General features: G+C 35.8%; 1 protein-coding gene across 1 annotated transcript; it reads left to right on the forward strand.

Moving 5' to 3' along the window:
• The first annotated feature begins 13,167 nt into the window (after nt 1-13,167).
• On the forward strand, nt 13,168-18,401 carry LOC132613535 (glucosamine inositolphosphorylceramide transferase 1). Its single transcript, XM_060327584.1, has 4 exons — nt 13,168-13,723; nt 14,281-14,403; nt 15,664-15,831; nt 16,405-18,401. Exons 1-4 carry the CDS (start codon nt 13,379-13,381, stop codon nt 18,094-18,096), a joined length of 2,328 nt encoding a protein of 775 aa, XP_060183567.1. The 5' UTR covers nt 13,168-13,378; the 3' UTR covers nt 18,097-18,401.

The following is an 18,401-nucleotide window of genomic DNA, read 5'->3' on the forward strand; positions in this document are numbered from 1 at the left end:
TGTCAATTAGTAAGGTAAACCTGGAAAAAAAAATCACAAAATCATTTAATTTCAGCAAAATTACCAAAAGGGCACACTTTTAAGGCATATTTTACAGAAATAGAGCAGGGAATATTCTCAAACACATAACCCCAAATCTGGAAATTAAAAACCTAACTTTCTACAAATATAGTAACGGAAAGGGAACGGAAAGAGACGGAATATACTAACTTTCTAATCCCACTCACCACCAGGAAACGACTACTACACTACAAATATAGTAACGGAAAGGGACGGAATACTAAACAAACACCAAAAAAACTAAACTAATCTCAAAAAGTAAAACCCTAGCAACCTTAAACAACCATTATGAACACGATTAACAACTAATCTAGAGAGATACAAAGGTTTACGATACTTACACGTAAGATATTATCCTCAAAACACCTTTAATGGACAGTGATACTCACCGTCGATGTTGTCGCAGTGAGTGAGAGACGGCTCGGGGAGAGAGAAAAGAGCAAAAATAGGAATTAGGTTAGTGGTAGCCCATTTACATTAGGAACCCGTTTTGTTTTTTTTAAAAAAACCACATGGATTTTATTTTCCACGTGGGAGGCGTTAAATGGAGCTAAAGTACACGTCATCTGGGCGTATATACACGTGCCCAAGTGTGATTAAAAAAGGCCAAAAGGTGCTTATGTGGTATAAATTCAGGGTAGTTTAGGTAGTCAATAGGTACAACCCCCGGTTTAGGTAGCCATGAGGAAAATGTGGTAAAGTTTAGGGGGCTATCTATGACTTTTGCCTTTATTTTTTTATTTTTAACTACTGAATTAATTTTAAAGATTTGATATAAACACACCTGACACGATTAAGTATTTTCCTAATCAATCAAACAACATCCGATCAAGAACAATGAAAATGCTGGAGAAAAGCGTTTACAAATATAGAATTGGGAGTTACCAAGCTCCAACTTTGCCAAAATTTGCTCCATGCCAGCAGATTAATTAATTAAAATTGGGCCAATGGCGACGAATGCAAAGTTTATGAGCACAGCCACATTTTTTTCATGTATCTCACTTACATAACAACTTAAAATTAAGGAATAAAGGCATAAAAACATACTCAAACTATGTGAGGGTTCTATGACCGCCCTGAACTTTTTTCGTATTATTTACCCGCTTGAACTTACTTTTCATATTATTTACCCCTTCACTAATTACTTGGTAAAAAAGTTAAAACATAGCGTGTGCAAACACGCGCTTATTCAAAACTAAAAAATGGGTCTTATTATCTTTTTTGATTTGATTCTTTCAAACTCAAATGATCGGAACCTCACCCTCTTTCAAACCCTTTGTCATCCTTCTTTCATTGTTACTATCTCCATCTTTTCTTTTAATTTTTTCTCTTTTGTGAATCACTTGATTAGGTTCTCTATTACAACTCGTACTTTCGTACGTTACGATTTGTCGAGTGTTGATTATCTTAGTATTGATGCGGGGGTTTTGTTTTCGAGATTCATGATAGTAACCATGCCTATTCTACCTACGTGAAAGTTTAAGCTTTTGATTAGTCGGTGTTGGAGAGATTAGGAGTTAAACAGATCGGAAATAATACGTTTCGTCGGAAAAATCGCATAAGGTGACAAGTTGACGGTTGCTTGGAAAAACCGTCAAAGAACGACGGCCCGTCGTAGCACCACCATAGAACCACCCTAGGGGAAGTTTTGATATGCACTTTGATGGTGCAAATCGACGGCTCGTCAAGCAACTCGACGGATCATCGAGTGAACCATCGAAGTAAAGCGGTGCCACCTCTTGATCCTATATAATTTTGATCCTTGATCCTTTTATTCATTTTCTCAACCCATCCAAAACCTAGACATCCTCTATAAACCCTCCCCTTAATATCTACATGATCCTTTGATTAAAACAAAGATAGAAAGTATAATTCTAGTGATAAAAGTTCTCGGGTTCCTCGTTAGTTCTTAATTTCATTTCTTGCGGTGGATTTTGGAGGAAGCTTCGTGGTGTAGTAACATTGTAAGCAGGCTTTCCCGAGCATATTAAGATAAGATTAAGTCCTTTCCTTCCTTAATTAAGTTATAGGAGCTGTAATCTTATCGAACGAAGAAAGCTAGAAATCACTAGTCTTGGGGTGGTTGTTGTTGTTGGCACGTCCATAGTGAACTATTTTTAGAGTTTTATTGTATATGAATCTTGTTGATTATTGTTATTAAGAGTTGATTTAAGTTTTTAAAAGTGTTCTAGATAATTTGTTAAAGAAATAATTAAAGAGGCTAGTCGAGAATCGATTCAAGATAGAGTTTGTTATTCATTATGTGGTTGTTGAGTGTTGTTGTTGTTGTTTATGGGTTGTATTATGTCTTGGAGGTTTGAGGGAGTAAGAAGATTAGGGGAAATGTTGTCTGTTTCATTCTTGGACAGGGTAACTTTCGTTATACGCTTAAGAAGGCAAGTTTTTATCTAGTTGAGCAATAAATGTGAATTAAAATTGGATCGGGTTGCACTTCCACAACACATGCATTGAATATGGATCGGGTTGCGCGCCGCAACACATGTATTGAGACTTGGATCGGGTTGCACGTCGCAACATAATTTCAGGTAGCGCTATATTAGTAAGCTAATCAAGGTCGCGATATTGTACATAGATATACATGAGGTTACGAAAGTATAAAGAGGTACATAAGTATATGTGTTAAGACTTATATTAATAGGTCAGAAGTGCCAGGTTACAATCTTACCTTTCCTCTTTACGCTATATAGTTGTCGTATTATATTTCTGCCTTGCATACACAGTACATTCTTCGTATTGACAATCGCTTTGCCTAGGGGCGCTGTGTTTCATAACACGCAGGTTTAGACAGATGAGGTGAGGACCACACACAGTAGGCTTCCTTCAGAATACAACGTTTGGTTGGTGAGCTCTATCTCTTCTTGAAGCATTGCTGAGTTAGGGTTGTATATTATATTTTGTATTGTGGGTACATCGGGGGCCCTGTCCCGATTTACATACTTTGGTTCTATCCTTAGAGGCCTTTGTAGACAGATCCTGTGTACAATCTAGTTATGTCTTGTCAGTTGTGATGTTGGCTTCGCAGGGCCTTGTATATATATGTATATGTGTGCTATGAGTTGTTATTACAGAGACGTAGGTTGACCCTGTGGCCAAGTCTTTATTTATGCATGATGTCATATTACAGGTTGGCCTCGTTGGCCTTACTTATGTTTCGAGACATAGATGATGTGAGTTACAGTTTGGTTCGCTCGGCCCTAATCAGGTATCGGGTGCCATTCGTACCTCACCAAGGTTGGGGTGTAACAGAATGGTATTAGAGCAGGTTTGTCCTAGGGTTGTCTGCAAAGTAGGGTCTTGTTTATAAATGTGTTGTGCATCACATTATATAAACAAGAAACTACAGGGCATTTAGGAGTTGGTCATTCCTCTTTCTTGACATTAGATCGTGCTATAGAGTCGGAGGGAATGGGATTCTTGACCATTGATTTATTTTGTGTACAGCGATGCCTATAACCAGGAAAGCTTCAGCTAGCCAGAGAAGGAAAGCAGTGGTTGATGAAAGTACGAGTAGAGCGCCAACAGCTAGTGAGGGCCAGAGTAAGACCTCGAGGAGAGCTGCCACACCCTCACATAGTTCTCCGACTCCGCCAGCACCAGAGGAATTGAGGAGGGACCCAGTACCCCAGTTTATCCACCTGTGGTTCATGATGAGGATATGGACATGCAGAGTGCAGTACGGTTATTGACCATATTGGTGGCCGCTCAAGCCCAGAAGCAGGGTACGAGTTATGGTGATAGGGCCGTTGGTACCAAGGTTCGAGATTTTATTAATTTAGACCCTCTAGAATTTTTTGGGTCAAAACCAGAGAAAGACCCGCAAAATTTTATAGATGGGATGCTGAGGACGTTGTGGGTGATGCATGCTTCAGACATCGAGTCAGTAGAGTTAGCTTCCTACAGATTACGGGATGTTACTGTTCACTGGTATGGACCTGGGTGTCATCTAGAGGGATTAATGCACCCCACCCATATGGTAGGAGTTTACAGATGCCTTTCTTCGATATTATTTGCCACCAGAGGTTCGTCGGGCGAGAGTAGACAGATTTTAGACTCTTAGGTAAGGGAACAGAAGTGTGAGGAAGTATAGTCTCCTGTTTGACTCTTTTTTCGAGGTAAGCTCCCACTATTGTAGCAGAGATAGAAGATAGAGTGCATCGGTTTGTGGCGGGACTCGAGCCGTGATACGCTCAAATTACACCTTTTAATAGCGTAAAGTGGGCGATGTCAAATATAATAACCCAACGAGGTCAGGGTCGAATCCCACATAGAATATGATGTGAAAAGTTTACTGAATAGATATTAAACTATTCTTGCGTTCCTAGTGTATTCCAGAAAAAAGGATTTTATAGTTGATTTGAGTTGTTGACTAATTTGAAGTGACTAGAAATTTAAAGTTGTAAATATATGGGTAAAAAGAACCAAGGTTGTGTCCCCGTCAGATAAAGTATATGATCATGGGTGTCGATCTTGATATACTTCTAATGGATCGTTTACATGGATGCACTTAACCCCTACGTGAATCTAGACTATTTCTCAATAAGAAAAGATTATTTCTTTCTAAGCTTTTTCCAAGGCTTAATACCTAGATGGACCCTTAAACTTGGCATGTTTTGTAAGATAGGCATATAAACTTATAAGGTGACCAGATAGACACTTAAACTTACTCAAAGTGTATTTTTCAAGTTTTTCAGTTGTTTTGAAAACAAAAACTATATTTTTCAAACACTCACAATTTTCATGGCCAAACAAGCCCTAAATATATCACAAAATATTTTTTTTTAAATGCAAAAATAAGGCAAACGCATATACATGAGACTATAAATGTGCACTTAAACCAATAAATACTCGCTAATCGCAATTTTGCAGCTTTCAATTAACTCAGATTTTTTTTTACACTTGAATAATTAAAAAACAATAACTTTAACCAATAAAAATCCTTAAAAAAAGAAATTTCAAATTAAGAAATTTCTAAGTTCAGTATTTCAAGTGTAAAAGAAATTTCAAATTAAGAAAACTGTAAAGCCGAGAAGAAATTTCTTAATTTGAAATTTATTTTTTTAAGGATTTTTATTGGTTAAAGTTATTGTTTTTTAATTATTCAAGTGTAAAAAAAAAACTGAGTTAATTGAAAGCTGCAAAATTGCGATTAGCGAGTATTTATTGGTTTAAGTGCACATTTATAGTCTCATGTATATGCGTTTGCCTTATTTTTGCATTTTAAAAAAAAATATTTTGTGATATATTTAGGGCTTGTTTGGCCATGAAAATTGTAAGTGTTTGAAAAATATAGTTTTTGTTTTCAAAACAACTGAAAAACTTGAAAAATACACTTTGAGTAAGTTTAAGTGTCTATCTGGTCACCTTATAAGTTTATATGCCTATCTTACAAAACATGCCAAGTTTAAGGGTCCATCTAGGTATTAAGCCTTTTTCCAAAGATAAGAAAATATGCAAGAAGAACGGTTAATTATGCTAAGTAAATTCCTCTTATTCCTAAGTGAATTTATTAAACAAGGTTTAAAGCCTTAAGTTCTTGTTATTTGTTCTTACCTAACCCTAGTTATTTTCTCAAATAACCCAAAGTTGATGGCGTTAGCTAATGTTTGCAATCACTAACTATATGATGAAAACAAAGAACAAATAAACCCTAACAATCCATTATGCGTATATCATTCACGATCCCCAATCACAAAACACCCATCCTTGGGTTCACAACCTTAGTAAAGGTGCTTAGCTACTCATGGCAACAAGAAAACAATAAAAGATTGAAGATTGCATAATTGAATTTTGTATTGAACTTACGAATAAAACTTGAAAGTAAATGAATGTATTTGTCTGGAAAATCTTCAAAAGTAATAACAACTCAAAAGTAATTACTACAAGTCTAAAACTCCAGATGCTCTGAAAAATAAAACCTAAACAGGTATTTATACAAGTTAAACTCGGAATAATCAATCACAGTCCTGTTCCAGGTCGGCTTGCACTTTGACGGGTCGTCTTTGCGCTTCGACGGTCGTCGACATGTCGGCGATCTGATGACACATTGTCAACTCGCAGGACTTTAATGGTCTAAGCACTTCGACGACCGTCGATCATGTCGACGGGGCAAGTCGACGGTTTGATGCACTTTTTCACTCAGCAGGAAGTTGATCGACAAGTGAAGCATGTTGACGGTCCGTCCTTAGTGCTTATCAGTACAGAACACCAGATTTCCTTGTTTTTCGCTTGCCGATCATTCTAACTTCGAAATACCTACACAACACACAAAACACATCAAACTAACACAAACTTACTTGAAAACAAGTAAAACTTAGAGTAAAAAAACTTTAGATGTGCCATAATTTCACGGCACATCAAGCCGCATTTGATTAATGAGTGTTCCATATCTGCTTTACTTGACGATATGGACATCTCCCGTATCCAGATATATGCTCAGAATTTAGAGAATAGGAAGAGACAACAGTCTGGAGAGTCGAGTGAGGGTCAGCGTAAGAGGGCTAGAACTTTTAGTCAGTTAGAGAACATCAGGGGTAGTTTTAGGCCCTCACTTTCAGATACTAGTACTCCTTCACCATCCCATAGATCGCGTTATGATAGGTCTGGTTATTCTGAGATAGGTCAGGATTCGAGGGCTACAGGTTTTCAGCACCAGAGGGACCTAGGGCAAGTGAAGATGCCTCATTCGTGGTGCAGTCTGTGTGGTAGGGCCCATATAGGACGATGTCGTCTAAGCTCTGATGTATTTATACTTGTGGGCTTTCAGGCCATTATATGAAGGATTGTCCGATGAAGAATAGGAGTGGCACAACTTATCCCACTGGGTTAGTGAGGGCATCATTTTCCTCAGTACGTTTTCCAGAGCGAGGCCCTCAAACATCAGCCAACAGAGGTAGAGGTAGAGGTAGAGGGGGCACATCTAGCTCCGGTGGTAATCGTATGTATGCATTGGCTAGACTGTAGGATCCGGAGCAACCACCCAAGGAGGGCACAAGTACATTACACTAGTTATGTGGGGCTAAAGAATTAATATTATGTGATAACTTGCTAAGACAATTGTATAGTATTGTTTAATAGTTGTTAGAGGGATAGTTACATGATTATTAGGGGGCTTTTGTTGTAATGTCCATCGGCTTCATAGTTTAACATTCGAGGATGAATGTTCCTAAGGGGGGAAGGATGTTACACCTCGTACTTTCGTACGTTACTATTCGTCGAGTGTTGATTATCTTAGTATTGGTCCATGGGTGGGTTTTGTTTTCGAGATTCATGATAGTAACCATTCCTATTCTACGTACGTGAAAGTTTAAGCTTTTGGTTAGTAGGTGTTGGAGAGATTAGGAGTTAAACGGATCGAAAAAAATACGTTTCGTTAGAAAAATCACATAAGGTGACAAGTTAACGATTTGGTTTGCTCGGCCTTAATCAGGAGCCGGGTTCCATTCATACCTCACCAAGGTTGGGGTGTGACATTCTCGCTCCTCATTACCCGTTTGTGTACTCAAGCTTAATTCTTTATTTGTAGTTGTTATGTTATTTCGTCGAAATAATGAAAGCAGGACGAAGGGTTTGAGAGAAGATGAGGGTTCAGTCATTTGAGTTTGAAAGAATCAAATGATAAAAGACATTAAGACCTTTTTTTCTAGTTTTGAATAAGTGCGTGTTTGTACATATTGTATTCGAACTTTTTTATTTAGGTAATAATAAATTCAAAGGGTAAATAAATAAATAAAAATAAGTTCGGGGCGGTCATATGACTCTGGCATAGTTTAAATGTATGATTGATAATATTACCATAGTTTAAGTGTGTTTGATAATATTACTATAGTTTAACTCTATTTTCATGCCTTATCTCTAAAATAAAATAGGCAAAATACATAGATTGCCCCCTGAATTATACCCAAAAAGTCGAGTTCACATTCCAACTAATCGGGTGACCTAATACCCCCTTAACAATCTAAAAAGTGTATCAAACGCCCTCTTGAGAGCTGATGTGGCACAAAATATAAAAATAATTGAAAAAATACGTGTTTTGATAAAAAAAAACTATTCATTTTTTCTTTTTTTTAATTGCAAAATCCATATTCTTTTAATCCACCCTCACCCCCACCCCACCCCTGCCTTTCTTCGTCATTCCCCCTATCTCACGACCTTATTCCATTTCTGCCATTGCTGGAGCTCCGATGGGCTCGTCTAGCTTTCTTGTTCATCCGCACACCCTCATGCCTCTTCATCTTCTTTCTCCTTCCTTTTCCATTCTCCTTTATATTTTTATTTTTTGAACTTGTGCTAGTAGCCCCATCACCCTTCCACAGTGATATACAAAAGAAATAGCAAAAGGCTTTTTGATTTTTCATCAATTTTCAAACAAGCAAAAAATGGGAGTTCCTTCATCTTTGATTGTTTGTATTTTTGTTGGAGCTTTTTTCATTTCAATGGATGGAGCTTCCTGCCGCCGTTAATGGAGTTTTCCGACAACTAGATTTGGATGTTGCCATTTTTGGAGGCCCGTCTGATTTTTCGAAAAGAAAAAACACTAAGTTATAATAAATGATAATTAATTATGAAACCAATAACAAAATGACACTTTTAGAAGATATAAATATTGGTGGTACTGTCAGTGGCGGGGGATATGGTGTTTCCAATGAGATGGGGTGGTGGAGTGGTTTCGTAATGAAGAAGATATAATTATTGAAGGATTTTAATGGTTAATTAGGGATTAATTAGTGTAATATAATTAACAAAAGAAAAATTAAATGAATAAAGAAAAGCAAAATAATATAGAACTGAAATTTAGAAGATTTCCGACGTGGCAGGAGTGTGTAACACCTTCCTTTGTGCAACTAATTATATGTGTATTAGGGAGGCATTTAATACAATTTTTAGATGGTTAGGGGGTAATAGGTCACCCGATTAGTTTGAGTGTGAACTCGACTTTTTTGGTATAGTTCTGGGTGCAATCTATATATTTTGCCAATAAAATATGTCAATTAAACTATAGAAATGAAGGATGTATATGAAAGTCTGGATCAGAATGAAACTTTTTAAAGCAAACTTTTAGAGGGAGATTATGAATAACTAATTTTACGAAGTTCCACATTAAGTTAGACTTTTTCCTTACAAAAGTGAAAAGTAATTTAAAACTTTAAAAGTGACAAATATTTTAGACAAATTTTCCTTCAATAAAGTGACAAATAAGAAAGACCCATAGAAGTATCCGAAAAAGAAAAAAACAAATAGGAAAAACTCCAAGATACGTTAAGCAGTTACCTAGGAAATTTCACACCAAAGAGTTTCAACTCCAAAAGCAAAGACCAACACTTTTACCCCGCGGCGGCAATTTGAAAATTAAATAAAATTAAAACTTGTCAAGAAAGACACTTGCCACGTTATACGTAAACAAAGGTCTTGAATGCACGTGAAGCGCAAGGCTCGGTTGAAACCACCGGCTGCGCATAGTAGCTAGGCGGAGCCATGTCGAAAAATTACAGTGTATATATAAGATTAAATTTAGGCCTTAAATTTAACTTCAATCACAATAAAATATGATGAAAACAGAGGTATTAGTGATGAATATTCGTGATTACAACTCTATTCATCTCTTACTCTTCTCTCCTGAATTTTCTCCGTGATTTAGCCATGAGTTTACAAAAATATTCGAGATATGTCTTGATCACTTTGTGAATATCCCTGGAATTTATGTGATACTGGAGATGCATTTTCAAGGGAGTAATCTCTTCACAGAAGCGTCAGCTAAGGTTTAGGGTAGAATGACTTCAAAAACACTCTCGCGGACCTTAGAGTTAGAAGATGGATTGGATTCGTGTTGTACAATCATGTTTTTAGATAAAATTTCAATATGTGTGTGTATATATATAAATATTGCATCTTTTTGAATTTCTTTGTGTGTTTATGTTTTCGTAATTTGAATTCCATTAATGAAAATTTTGACTCGGCTACTAGCAGCACAACCTTGTTGATCAGAGAGTGGACTGCAGTTTCCGTTACTGCGAGTGGTTCTCAACTTACATTGCTTTCGAAACTTCCGCTCTAGTCGTTATCGAAAATTCTGTTTTATTAAATATCCAATATATTATGCGCTGGCAATCCAATTTTGACATTTGACTTTTCTTAAAATTCTGGAACCCTTTTAGCTTTTTATTTTCTTCTTTTTAGGTTGAGACTATTGAACTTTTTATTTGATCGGTTGCTGATTTTTAAGGTAATAATAATATAATATAAAAACGAAAAACATAAGAAGTTTGACATGTCACTATACTTGTAAAACATGTCACTATACTTGTACTTTCTTTTATAAAGTTCCTCCATAAAACATCCAAACGGCTATGATCATAATATAGTTAAATTTGCTTTTGTATGGTTTGTAATTGAGAAATCTTGTCCTCTGCTAAAATTTTGGTCTAATATATCTCAATCGTTAGAAATATGTCGTTTTTTTTATTTAATGCTTAGCATACTTCAACCGAAGGATAATTAAACCATTATTAAAAGTTAAAGGAGTAAATTAGAATATTTTTATTTCAAGAATTTAGACACGTGAAGTCCACTTATTTCATATTGGTACGCTATTAAAGGCAGTGATAAATATGACACAAGTTGCAATTTCAAAGGTATGAATGGTCTACGAATATAATGGATGGCATAATTGAACAATTTTTAAATATTACCAAATTTAGACCTTTTCACTTAACCAACAGAGTATTCTCCAACATGCAAAAAAGAAATCTATGAAAAAAATAAAAATTTCTCATACATGATGCATTTTTCCAAGTATTACCATTAAATAGCTTTAATTGGATAATCAATACTTAACTAGTGCTTTCAAATATGAGCCCTCAAAAATTTAATGAGACAAGTCGTAAGCTAGTATCATTGAATGCAAAGTTATCAAGAACGTGTGTTTTGTTTTCCTCCTTTTTTTTGTTTTTGTTTTGTTTTTAGTCAAGGCTGATTGTTTAGTATGCCATTGAAAAATTTGAAGTTCATTGCTTGCTTGCTAGTCCACGGTAGCACATTAAAGGGAAAATAAATTCATGGCAGACATATTCCACTAATTTCTTGTTAGTCACGTCATTTCTAGATAAAGTTTAGAATTCAATTTCTAGAATCTCCAGAGTATGAAGAATAATTTTTGAATTGAATCACGTCATAGAACTAGTCATAATTCATAAATGTCATCAAACTCTCTGTTGGTGGCTCTAGTAAAGCTAACATTATGAGCCCGTTCGGATTGGCTTATAAGTTGCTTATAAGCTGTTTTTAGCTTTTTTGAGTGTTTGGCTGACCAACTTAAAGTAATTTTTGGTTAAAATAAGCTCAAAAAAATAATTGAGCTCATTTGACTTAGCTTATTTAAAGCAGCTTATAAGCCAAAAAAAAGAAGTTAGACTACTCCAACTTATTTTTTTTTAACTTATAAGCTGTTTGCAGCTTATAGGCATAAGCCCATCCAAACAGACTCATAATGTTATTTCGGTATATTAAAAAAAATATTAGTTAGGTGATTTATTTATAAATGTTTTCATGAGTAAAATTATTCGATATTACACAAAGGATCAGAATAACACTGTTATAAGAAAAACAAAAGAAATGAGGTACTAATATGTTCTCAAGCCTTTCTTTTACCTTTCCCTCCAGAAGCTCCCTCTTTTGCTCCCTTAGCTAAGATAATAATATTTTCTCAAGCCTTGACTTCTCGTTTCACATAATTTCCTAGGTTATTGTACATCATATTTCAATGTAATAATTAAAAAGAATCACGAGACGAGAAGATTTTAGGACTATATAACAACACAACTCCAACAAAAACATATTCTTCATATAGTCTTATCCTGGAAACTCGGAATTTATTCACACAATTTCAAGTCTCAAGTAATTTCTGTTCTTACCCCTTTAATATCTATTAAACCACAATTGCACATGACAAGTGTGTGGAGATTTTTCTATTTAACAGTAATCTTACTTTCGGGAAAAAACAGTGTGATTTATTTAAAAGGAGAAGGGGGCTTTTGGAGAAAGTGTAAAATGTACCCATAGTTTGTAATGATACTTCAATATTTAAAGGTCAAATTTGCCAACAATGTGATTATAGTACCTTAACGTTAGAAAATTCCGTCAGACACGTTGTATATTTGGATTAATTAGCAATTAGCTACTCAGAGTGTATAATTTGATTGTTCTTCTCAACAACTTCATTATTAAAGGAACAAGAAGGAGTATATATTTATTAATTCTTCTAGAAGTGATTAATGCAAGTGAATTAAGAAAGAATAGTTTAATGCTGTTGTCAAACGAGGCCTGCTTATGGAGGAGTTTCCAAAGACTGAAGACCACTGTATCTGTCAACAGCCCACTAATACCGATTTCTTTTTTCTAATTTGACCAATATACCCAACACATGAGAAAGAACAACCAAAAATTATCATTTAATCGTTTAAATTCTTGAAATTTACTGACTCAACTAATTACTATTTACATTCAGTAATCACGATAATTTTTTTGGCCAAGTTTATTTTAAAAAGTGCTTCTGTGAAAAAAAAATATGTTTATAGAATAATAATTTGTGTTTGACTAATCACTTTGAGAAATACTCTTGCCAATATTAATATAACTTGTTCTCGGCTAAGATTCCGAAAGTATTTCTGGTAAAATAACTAATGTTTTCAACTTCTTAAAGATAAGTTCTACTATACTAAATAAAACACTTATTTATTTTTTCTAAAAACTTGATCAAACACATCACCTTTCTAAAATAAACACTTTTAGCTTTTCAGAAACTTAGCTAAACCAGAGCAATGACTTTACCTCAAAAAAATACCGTATATGTATGACAAATAAATTTCTAACTCGATAAATCAAATGAATTTAAATAAATTTTTTAAATTCTAAACTCAAACTTCAAATACTGAATCCGCCTTGATCACCCACCCTCCAAAATAAAAAAATATACAATCAGTTATCCACATGATTTATAAAAACTAAAATAAAAGGGAAAAGACAAAACAAAATGATGAAATTTGAAAACCACCCACCCCCCTCGCTCTCTCTATATATTGCATCAATGCCAAAGCCAGCACACCAACATAGACAACTCAATTAAGGAACATAATACATTAGTAGCAACAAGTTCCTTCATCAAACATTTGTGTTTTTCTTTTCTCTCTAGTTATTTCCACCACTCTGTCACCTTTTTTGTACTTCCAAAAGGAAGAAAAAAAAAAAAAGAATTCAAGAATACATAGATTAGTATAAGTAAATACAAAAGATAGAATTTTGGTTAATGGGTTCACTTCCAATTGCAGTTTCTGGGACCACTGTCCAAGGTGGCAGTTGTAGGTGGTGGTGGTGGTGTAATAACAGAAACAACACTGCTAAGAGTTGTAATAATAATAGTAATGGTGTTGGTGGTAGCAATGATCGTTGTGCAAATTCTTCAGCTTTTGTGTTCTTTATGGTGTCATTTGTGTGTCTAGCTTCAATTGCTGGAATTTATTGTAGACTTTTACTTCCACCAAATGTACATACAACACTTTCTAAATTGGGTTGTAATGAAGACAATGAAGGTTCTTGGTCAATTGGTGTTTACTATGGTGATTCTCCTTTTAACCTTAAACCCATTGAAGAGGTAACTTTTCTTCTTTTCCTTTTTCTTTTTATGCTCCTTTTTTTGGTTTTAAAGATTCAGTTTTTATTTTATCTGGTTTGGGGTTCTGGGATTTGTTGTTTTAAGTCTTTTAAGTTGAGATTTTGGGTTTTATCAATTGGGAAAATAATAGAGAGTGGGAGGATAATTATTACTAGAGATTGAATGCATCATGTGATTTGTGTTCAAAGATTTACTCTCTTCATCCAAAATTAGTTAAGTTGTGATGTTTGCCTTCTGGAGAGTCAAACTATTTGAACTTTGACAGAACATTTTAAAAGGTATTTTCTTCACCAAATTGACATGAGAAAAGTTGCAACGGTATATTACTTTTCAGGTGGTTTTTGAATATCTAAATTTTAATGATAAAAAATCGGGTTGATCTAATCCAACTTAGCTTAGTCAAGTTGGCTCTCGAGAAGCGAAACATGACAACTAATTTGAGACAGAGGGAGTATTGTTTTTGCTGGGTCTAAAAATTACTTGGTTTGTGAGAATTTCATGATTATTGAATTTTGTGTCTGGAAATGTTTTTTCAGGCAAATGTTTGGAGGAACAAGAGTGCAGCATGGCCAGTGGCAAATCCAGTTGTCACTTGTGCTTCAGCTTCTGGGGCTAGTTTTCCTAGTAATTTTGTTGCTGATCCTTTTCTTTATGTTCAGGTAACCATTTTTTTTTTTTTTAGGTTTATTTTCTTATTTAGCTTTTATTGCTTGATCTTAGTTGGAAAGTATACTAGTAAGTAGTAATAATATCTGCTAGCTTTTGTTACTCTGTGATGGATTATCTTTGTTATATTTGTGATATGCAAATAACCGAAAGCATGTAATCCGGTTGGTGAAAGTATGATGGCTTGTTTGAAAGTTCATTTGATGAGACTTTTGTGGAGGAGTATTTAACTTTAATCCTCTATTATCATCTTCTTTTAGAGATTTGATGTGACGATTATGGAATCATGTCAGCTTAATCACCATCCTGAAACAGATAGATTATTTAAATTGGCTGATGATGTCACATGATCTGTCATTTAACGTTTCCTCTTGGTGAGGAATCCTGGTGGGAAGGAGGGAAATTTTTAGTCTAGTCCAAGTAGGTTGAGTCGTAGAGAAGATAGGGATGGGAAAGGTAATATTTTAGTTCCTTGACATTATCCTTTTGGCTCTTTTGTATGTTGCTTTCCTTGGTTATGCTTATTATTCTGCTCAGTGTGGAGCGTAGCCCATCCGCTACGCCCCTGAGTTAATAATCTGCAAAAACATGACTGCTCACCAATTTTCCTGATAGAAAAAGCACGTCTGTGTGCGAGGACCATTTCTAATTTTGCATGGTTGTACTAAACAGGCTTTTTGTCTTAATTACGAGTAACATGGTTGGCTTTGTTTATATTCCTAGTAAGCACTTGAAACCGTTTTGCAATTATCCTTCCGAGGCATCAAGTCCAATTTTCTTCAGTAAAATGAAAAAGAAAAGAGAAACCACAAATATGCAATTGTGATGGGAAAAAATTGAGTTGAATCTGTTATAGATGATATAGCGTTTTGATGATGGGCTCATTAGTCTACAGGGTGCAGAAATGGTATAGACGAAAAACTAACTCAATAGGCTTATCTTCTACTCCACGAATAGACTTTATAAGAATTAGAGCGGTCAAGTAAAGGTTGCTTCATCAAAAACTTATTTACAATCAAAACTAGGATTTTTGAGTTCCAGTTATATTTTAGATATATTTTTTTCTTGGATGTAGCATTACACATCTGAAAGTTACGTCATATATATGACTTGTCTAACTGTGGTGCTATATGATATTTTATGTTTGAACTATTTTAACTGGGGTGTTTGGTTGTGCTACAATCTTTAAATTCCTCTCATTTAGTTCATACAAGATCTTGATCGTTATTTTTCTGTTTGGCTACGTTATTCAGGGAGAAATCCTTTACCTATTCTTTGAAGCAAAGAATTCAATCACAATGCAAGGGGATATTGGAGTTGCAAGAAGTACTGATAAGGGAGCAACGTGGGAGCAGTTGGGTGTTGCTCTAGATGAAGACTGGCATCTCTCCTATCCTTATGTCTTTGACTATAATGGCAATGTAAGATCTTTACTTCCTGAACTATTTATACGTGGGTTGTTTTCTTTTTTGACCCGTCGGCCAAAATTAATTACGGACGCTAGCCAAAATATACAATACCTATACACTGATTGTGTATATTTTTTGTATATTTATTCTTAGTGTACATTATGTAACGAAATTTTGTCTGGAACAACAATGTTATACTTGCTACATCAATGTCCTCAAGTTTGGTTTGTACTATGTACAAAGCTTAATGTGGTGAAATTAGATTATAGAAGAGTATGGAGGGAGGGAAAGGACTTAAGAATAATGAACGTGGAGGTATCGTGTGACAGGCCTTTTAGGCAGCATGTGTGAATGTGATCTCATCTTCATGCTTGCATTCTGAATGACTCGTGAATAGGCAGGATATTCTGATGCAGACGTAAAATTCCTAAACAGTGTCTATCAGTTGATTTTGTGGTCTTTAAATCGTCTTTAACCGTTAGGTTCTCGCTTGTTGCCTGCAAATGTTAGTCTTGTGATATCATTAAAGCCTATATTGCTTGAAGCCGTGATTAATATTTCTTTCATCTATAATATTTTGTGCAGACGTATATGATGCCTGAGGGCAGTGCTAAAGGGGATCTTCGTCTTTATCGAGCTGTAAAGTTTCCTACGGAATGGAAACTGGAAAAGGTCATAATGAAAAAGCCGCTTGTTGATTCTTTTATCATTCAACATGATGGGAAGTACTGGCTTTTTGGTTCAGATCACAGTGGAATTGGTGCCAAGAAGAATGGTCAGTTGGAGATTTGGTATAGTAGCTCACCTCTTGGTCCATGGAAACCGCATAAAAAGAATCCTATCTACAACACTGACAAGAGCAAGGGGGCCCGCAATGGAGGTAGACCGTTTTTATACGATGGACATCTTTATCGTGCTGGTCAAGACTGTGGTGAGACATACGGGCGACGCTTACGTCTCTTCAAAATAGAAGCTCTGACTCCTACTGAATACAAAGAATTTGAGGTGCCTTTGGGCCTTAAGGAATCGATGAAGGGACGAAATGCCTGGAACGGTGCCCGCAGTCATCAACTTGATGTGCAACAACTAAGCTCTGGGGAGTGGGTTGCAGTTATGGATGGGGACCGAGTCCCTTCAGGAGATGTAAATCGACGGTTTATTTTTGGGTTTGCATCAGTTTTAGGTGTCGTAATGCTGGTTATACTGTTTGGTATGTTACTAGGAGCAGTAAAAGGATTAGTTCCCTTAAGTTGGTGCCCTCACAATATTGGAAAGAGGAGCGATGTGCCATTTGATTGGGAAAGATCGAGCCTTTTATCTAATAGAATGAGACTATTTTGTAGTCGTTTGAACAGAGCAAGCTCGTCTCTCCGCGCCCGAATAAAGCCAAAAACATGCAGTGGTGGGTTCGTTCTTGCTTTAATATTTCTATCAACTGTGGTGTTAATGTGCACCGGAGTTAAATACATTTACGGAGGAAGCGGGGCCCAGGAAGCTTACCCGTTGAACGGTCAATACTCTCAGTTCACTTTATTAACAATGACCTACGATGCTCGGCTTTGGAACTTGAAAATGTATGTCAAGCATTACTCAAGGTGTTCTTCAGTGCGCGAGATTGTTGTAGTGTGGAATAAAGGCCAAGCACCAGAATTAAGCGAGCTCGATTCAGCAGTGCCAGTGAGGATACGAGTAGAGGAACAAAACTCGTTGAACAATCGATTTAAGTTGGATCCTTTGATAGAAACACGAGCAGTTCTTGAGCTTGATGATGACATCATGATGCCTTGTGATGATGTTGAACGTGGGTTTAAGGTATGGCGAGAGCACCCTGAGAAAATCGTAGGGTTTTATCCTCGTCTTGCAGATGGAAACCCGTTGAAGTATCGGGCCGAGAATCATGCTCGTGAGCACAATGGATATAATATGATTCTGACTGGAGCCGCCTTCATGGATAGTAAAATGGCTTTTGAAAAATACTGGAGCAAAGAAGCAGAAGCAGGTAGGGACATAGTGGACAAGCTTTTTAATTGTGAGGATGTGTTGTTAAACTACTTGTATGCAAACGCGAGCTCTTCTAGCTCTTCTAGTACAGTTGAATACGTTAAACCTGCATGGGCAATCGATACTTCAAAGTTTTCCGGTGTTGCAATTAGCCGGAATACGCAGACTCACTATGGACTCAGAAGCAGTTGCCTCCAAAAGTTTTCAGAAATGTACGGAAGCATATCGAGTAGAAAATCAGAATTTCACCATCGAAACGATGGGTGGGATGTATAGCAGGGAACAAAGTTTCTCGCATCATAGTTGAAGTTAGTGGTTTTCATTTTTTTCTTTTCTTTTTTGATCTTCCTTTTTTGTTGGTATAATTTTGGTTTTGTGATTTTGGTCAGCTTTGTTTACCTCCTGCTGTGAATTTTGCTTTGGGAGGACTTCCAACTTTTGTCAGTCAAATGTACATTAGTTTAGATGCATAAGTTGATAGTTCCTTGTTGTCCTTATATCAGATTTTAAGATATATACTTTCACCAACATATATTTGTGATATGATTTGAATGCAAAGCAATACAGTTTCTGCTGAACAA

Source organism: Lycium barbarum, chromosome 10 (assembly GCF_019175385.1).
Source record: "Lycium barbarum isolate Lr01 chromosome 10, ASM1917538v2, whole genome shotgun sequence".
In the NCBI taxonomy this organism is placed as follows: domain Eukaryota; kingdom Viridiplantae; phylum Streptophyta; class Magnoliopsida; order Solanales; family Solanaceae; genus Lycium; species Lycium barbarum.